We start from the raw sequence: 7,083 nt of genomic DNA, 5'->3' as shown, positions 1-7,083 counted from the left end.
TTTGTAGATTTTGGGATGGGAGGGGTTGAAGTGGAGGCATACGTGGAGTAGGTGCAGCAAATCCTGATTGATTGTGCTCCTGTCGAGGGAATTGAAGGCGCAAGAGGTTGGTTTGGCCAAGCTGCCTTCGCTCCAGATATTCAAAAACCTCATAGGGGTTATTTGGAGGGGTGCTTAAATCAATCAGGATTTACATACACCCTCTCACACGTAGCCTCACCTCACGGGGAAGGGGTCTAAGGTAACGGGCAAGGCTGCGGGCAAAGGCCTCCTCACCATCATCCGTGGCTGCCCTGGCCAAATAATTGAGGACCCCAGCATCAACATCACTTCTTCTGGCTTCAAGCTCTCTCCTTCGCCGGGATCTCCGTAAAGGCCCAGCTGCCTGTGGGGATGACACCAGTGGGCCTGTAGGGCTGCTGCTGTGGCCATGTTCCACAAGCCTTTCAGATTCATGTGCTGCTGAGGGTGGTGGTGCAGCATCTTCCTCACTTGCTGCTGTCTGCAGTGATGATGATGCTGATGGGTCCTCAAGGATGGATGCTGATGAAGCCAAAGAGGGTCCTGCAACCTCTTCCTCCACACTTACAGGATCTATGATAGGGTCAGATTCTGATCCGGTTTCCCTCTCAGTGAGGTTTGACTGTGTTCTGTTAATAAAACAATAAAAGGTAATTATTTTTTTGACATTGTTTAATTACACATCTGTGTGCAATATTACCCCCCAAAAAACACAACCTCAGATCAGCACATCTCCTTCTCTACTCCCCTCTTATCTCATATTCACACAAGAATATACAAAAGATTTGTCTTGTGGATCCCCACAAATGTACCAAATACTATCACAACACATCATAATGTGGCATACCATTTCAAGCTAGACCAAAACCATGAAGAACCACCTCTTCAAACAATCAGATAACATGCAGTAACAACCCATCCAACAAAACACTGCCTGAACATCTCTACACTCGCATACTACATTAGTAGTGTATAATAGCCATGATCCGTCAAACTCAATCTGACAGGTGCCCCGCCCCTATCAAAGTGTATCAAAGTGTGTAACCCCTCCCCTCCTACTGTCAGCCAGCTGTCCCTGAGGCTGGCTGATTTCCCCTTTTGATATCGTTTGATATACTTTAATTTGTTGCAGTTTGATATTATTCACGTATTTGTTTTATATTTTTATACGTATCTCGAGTTTGATTCTGTAAGCTGTATTTTATTCACAGTGTATCCATATAGTTCAGAACTTATAACACACCAAGCTGTTTATTTGTGTCTCTACACGTATTTGTTTTATATTTTTATACGTAGCTCGAGTTTGATTCTGTTAGCTGTATTTTATTCATAGTGTATCCATATAGTTCAGAACTTATAACACACCAAGCTGTTTATTTGTGTCTCTACACGTATTTGTTTTATATTTTTATACGTAGCTCGAGTTTGATTCTGTTAGCTGTATTTTATTCACAGTGTATCCATATAGTTCAGAACTTAAAGCTGTTTATTTGTGGCTCTACTGAACACTAGTACTAAATGGTGAACATTAACTAAATGTTTATTTTCACAAACAGAAAATCTGCTGTGGGTCAGAGGTTTATAACACCTAGGCCAATTGTTGTTGTATTTGCTTTCCCAATAAATATTTATTTTCACAAACAGAAGAGGCAAGAAAAGTTATTGTGTCCTGTAGATGTCATCTGAGGTTATTTGTTTTTTGTATTAGCTTTCTCAGAAAACTTATTTGTGACCCTACTGACCATTAACTATATGAAAGGGTTATGTAGGGTTATCTGCGGTGCATTGTAAGCTGTGTTTATTCACAGTGTACCAGATTTTCTCCTTGTGTCTGTATATATATACAACACACGCAAGTAAGAAGCGGTGTGTTTTATACGAATAAAAAACCAAAGACACGATATTGTAAAAATGTAAAAAAAATTTATTTCTCAATAAAACAGCATCTCAAATTTTAAGTTAGCTAACAGCATGATGCTGACAAATGCATCTTTGCGGAATCTGATTTAGCGATGCCACATCCACATATATTATTACAGCTTTCTTTAATTCTGCATTATTTTATCATATGATGAAAATAGCCATTTTATATTGAATTACTGCAGATCGCTGAGCGTTACCACCGGCCTCGTTTCTCAATTAATTTCTCAGCTGACTGCGCTATCTATAATTATGCTTATACCTGTATTTACATGGCACTGTAATTCGCACTTTTACAGACTATATGTGGATTACAGCCGGTATACAGTAACAGCCGGCATGACTGAGTGTAATATTGTGCTCAATACTGTGCAAAGGGTCTCAATACTTATGTCCGTGTGATATTTCAGTTTTTCTTTTTAATAAATTCGCAAAAAATCTACATTTCTGTTTTGTTCAGGCATGATGGCGTGCAGGGTGTACATTAATATATATATATATATATATATATATATATATATATATATATATCTCAGAATGCAGCTGAATAGTATTGCTAATTAGGCCATATAAATAGAAAATTATGTAGAAACCCAAAGTTTTGATAAGTGTATGAAAATACACCAATATTAACTATTTGTGCTATTTTAGGCGTAAATTTGGCCTATATGTATAGCAGACAGGAGTTGGGGCGATGAAATATGTGTTACAAGCGTAGTGAATTGCAGATATATTCTACAGTGTATGGCATTTTGAGAAATGTGTGGCATAACCAATTACTTATCACGGCCACTAGATGGCATAATATCATATTAATTATACATTGGGATATACTTTTGGAAACTTACAAATTCATTGGAAATTTTTAAACCATTATTGCTTAGGCAAATACAGAATATAAAAAGTAAAAACATTAAATAGTACAAAAATGTTTTATTGTCAGGACTAATTGGAAATAAAGAACACATTTTAAGCTAACCGCACTCACTTTACACAATCAGAAAAAAGGAAACACACTTTAAGTTAGCTAACAGCATGATGCCGACAAATGCATCTTTGCGGAATCTGAACACAACACATACAACACACACGACAAGCATACACACACAACACATGCGACACACACAACAAACACACATAACATACAAAACACACACAACACATACAACACACACGCTAAGCATACACACACAACATACAGAACACATACAACACATGCGACACACACAACACACACAACAAATACACATGATTTTTGCACTTTATTAATATGCTGGCCACATATAGTATTTTTTGATATCTCTTATTTCCCTGGTGTTACTTTTGTACATGTATTACTGTTTTTCTTGTTTTTGTGTAAAATCTCGGTCAGACAGGCACGAACACACACACACACACACAACACAGAACCCACACACAACAAACACACATAACATACAAAACACACACACACAACACATACAACACACACGACAAGCATACACACACAACATACAGAACACATACAAATATGCTGGCCACATATAGTATTTTTTGATATCTCTTATTTCCCTGATGTTATTTTTGTACATGTATTACTGTTTTTCTTGTTTTTGTGTAAAATCTCGGTCAGGCAGGCACGAACACACACACACACACACAACACAGAACCCACACACAACAAACACACATAACATACAAAACACACACACACAACACATACAACACACACGACAAGCATACACACACAACATACAGAACACATACAACACATGCGACACACACAACACACACAACAAATACACATGATTTTTGCACTTTATTAATATGCTGTCCACATATAGTATTTTTGATATCTCAAAAGGGTGTGACACATTCCCATATATTATTCCAGTTTTCTTTAATTCTACATTATTTTAGCACATAATAATTTTACAGGTGCCTGTGTTGTCTATAATTTGACTCCTTTTTATTTAAAGACATCTAACATATACAGACTTTTAAAGCTTTTTTTACATTTCTATTGGCGTCAATGAACATACATCATTACACTTCTTACAAAATAATTAATATAGCGTTAATTTACATTTCTATTGGTGTTACATTTCTATTGGCGGTACTTTTGCACATGTATTACTGGCGTCTTTAAAAATATGAATATTATCTAGTTTACTTATGTTGCAGATTATGTTACAGTATTTTATTTCCCTGGTGTTACTTTTGTACATGTATTACTGGTTTGTTTTTGTTTTTTTTGTGTAAAATCTCGTTGATGGCTTACAAAGACATTTCAATACTATAAAAATCCTTACAGAATATAAAAATGGTTTACTGGCAGTACTATACTGCGACTGGCTTATTTTTGTACAAATTCAAGCTGTTTGCTGATCCCCTTTCTGTATTTGCAAACCGTGCAATATATCTTTATAGAAATAACACTTCTGCACCCACGGGCGCTTCTCAGCCAACCAGGCATCCGGTACTCATCAGGCACTGTGAAATAATGCAAAAATACATCTGTGTGCGGCTGGCTGCATCAACATTTTGCTATTATAAGTTTATGGTTTGTAAAGAACACGCATCACATACAGAACTCACACACACACACACACACAAGACGCACATATGAAAAATGACAATCATTGTATGTGATTTAAAAGACTTTAGTTAGATTTATCAGGTGTGATTAAGTTTGAAAGCCCGCAGTTCCGCGGTAATGTCAGGTGTTGGACATGCATTTAACAGTCTTTCATATGTATCGCAGAAAGATTTTAGTTCCATCTGTGCGAGTTTGCTTTGAGCGTACTGCGCAGACATGTCAGTAAACATTTTGACATGGGCAGCATCCCACGAAGGACGACCTGTGTAAGGTGTATGTACAGCAACTTTCTGCTTTCTACCTACACGGCGCCGGGATACGGCGCGTTTCTTTAGAGGTAATACAGGGGCAAAAACGCTAGAAGAGCCTGCAAGAGCAGTATCTGCAGATTGCACAGTCTGGCACACAGGTATATTGAGGGGCTCTATGGGTGACCACATACCCTCGGAGAGCTGTTCAATTTCTCTGTTTTCAGGAGTAACTTGTGGTATGGCGTCTGGGCTATTGGAGGGCCGTGTTATGCGGGGCCTAGCGTTCTGCGCTGCCCGTTTCTCTCTTGAAACGCTCGTATATTTCTGATGTGAAATCTTGGGGCTTGGATTCCCGGGTTGTTTTGGTGCCGCGTAGCATTCATCACGATCCACAACACAGATGGGCGAAAGAGATGTTGCGCGCACCGCCGTATTAGCTCTTTGTGGTTGATTCTCTGCAGCGCCGTAATTACGCCGTTGCAAAACTCGTTGCTGAAGAGGCGACGTATCTAAAAGAAAAGATACAAGTGGCGGTTAGCCGCGAAACGGAGCAAAATTGGAAAAGCTAAACGGCGACGCATAGCTATGATCCTGCGTAATATTTGAAAAGTTAACGGGGGCAGCTACCCATGAAATCATTGTAACAATATTTACATAAACCTGTATAGAGCAGTCCAGATATATACTTACAAGTATGAAGCGGGAATTGTTCCACAACAGCTCCTGATTTAACGGGCGGCGCAATGCTCAAACTCGCAGAGGCGGGAATATTCTCTTTTTCAAGCTGTATTTTCCGGGCAACTAGATTAGCGGGTGTAAGTAAAAATATAACGATTAGCGAACACAGAATTGATTTTCTACACAAAACTGCAGCATTGAGACGGATATATATATATATATATATATATATATTTTTTTTTTTCAAAAATGAATTTTCTGACAGTTAGCTAGCAGCTGTAAGTAAATAAGAGCATTACACAAAAGTGAGAATCGCCTGTATTCCAGGTGAACAGATACCTTTTCTATTCTTGAAACACCTGCGTAACGAGCTGCCGCGTCTTTTAGGCGCATCGGGTGGCGATGAAATTGCAGGGTTCTTGACATCTATGATCTCCACGTCGGAACTCAGCGTATCGCATGGTTCGGGAACACACCAGTTTTCAGGCATATCGTGCAATGTCTCCGTGTCAGTATCTGTATGAGAAATTGCGCGTAGTTCGTGTTTACATACAAAGGATTAAAGCAACTGACATAGCATAATATAGTTTTACGGCATAAACATATTTGCGGTGTAAATTAATATAGCAAGACTTATGCCGCTATATATTAATAATTCAGTATTATATTGGTGGCTACCGCTATTATTTGTTTTATTAATTTAAGCATATATTTATTATGACATAATTTGTGTAATACAATAGATAATAGCGGCTATAGTTTTATGTCATAAACAGTATATATGAACATAGATAATATATATATATATATATATATATATTAGAATGTAGAATGTAAGCCCGCAAGGCCTGGGTCCTCTGTATCAGTCCGTCATTGTTAGTTTGTTTACTGTATGTGCTATTTGTAACGTGTATGTAACCCCTTCTCATGTACAGCACCATGGAATCAGTGGTGCTATATAAATAAATAATAATAATATATATATATATATATTTAGCTTTCTTACATGTGATACATGAAAGATAAATATCTTTGTACCGTGTTACAATGAAATTTTTCCCTATCTAAAAGCAAAAAGGCGCGCCTAGTTACCCATGATGAGGTGAAGAGCAGGGCCATTATCGGTTAGCGGCTCCACGGCTTCAATGCGCTCATAATGCTGCGTTATGAAATTATTGCGCCAATCGGGCGACATACACGGCTCTTAAATAAGAAAGAATGCATGAATATATAATTAATATAAATTACTTATAATATAATGACTCAATCAGAATGAGTCAATACTCTGTACATTATACGCGTATAATACCTAATTGTGTGCTTGCAAGAAGGGGACTGCATTGATCGCGAGGGTATTGGGATTCCATCTTAAATAAATAGGGGAAAAGTTTTATCTATAACTGTTCCGCCAATAAATACAGTTTAAAACTACGTTACAAAAATATGCGTTACAGGCATTGATAATATTAGGCCGCAAATAAAACAGTAAACACTTACTTTTTCAGTGAGTAGCGCCGCTGTTCAGAGGCCCAGAAAATGGTGTTTAAGATTCTGCTTCTCAAGCTTGGAGGAACTATCCATGTATTTAAAGAGAAATTACTACCCACCGTGACCACACCTACAGGAAAACCGCAT

The 7,083-nt window shown here is 37.9% G+C and overlaps 1 protein-coding gene across 2 annotated transcripts; it reads right to left on the bottom strand.

Moving 5' to 3' along the window:
* Window positions 1–520: 520 nt before the first annotated feature.
* LOC138667104 (uncharacterized) lies at window positions 521–6,649 on the bottom strand. 2 transcript variants are annotated; one of them, XM_069755416.1, is made up of 5 exons: window positions 6,541–6,649; window positions 5,788–5,964; window positions 5,461–5,571; window positions 4,962–5,279; window positions 521–650 (listed from the first exon to the last, which is right to left on the bottom strand). In XM_069755416.1, the coding sequence occupies exons 1-5, from the start codon at window positions 6,641–6,643 to the stop codon at window positions 595–597; spliced, it is 765 nt and encodes a 254-aa protein (XP_069611517.1). In that variant the 5' UTR covers window positions 6,644–6,649; the 3' UTR covers window positions 521–594. The 2 variants fall into 2 exon arrangements, with proteins under 2 accessions (XP_069611517.1, XP_069611516.1); XM_069755415.1 differs by lacking the exon at window positions 521–650 and having other exon boundaries at window positions 4,278–5,279.
* Between the last annotated feature and the right edge of the window lie 434 nt (window positions 6,650–7,083).

Source organism: Ranitomeya imitator, chromosome 2, assembly GCF_032444005.1.
Source record: "Ranitomeya imitator isolate aRanImi1 chromosome 2, aRanImi1.pri, whole genome shotgun sequence".
NCBI classification, from domain to species: domain Eukaryota; kingdom Metazoa; phylum Chordata; class Amphibia; order Anura; family Dendrobatidae; genus Ranitomeya; species Ranitomeya imitator.
The sequence above is the reverse complement of the archived record's forward strand: the minus strand, read 5'-3'. Positions and strand labels throughout refer to the sequence as shown.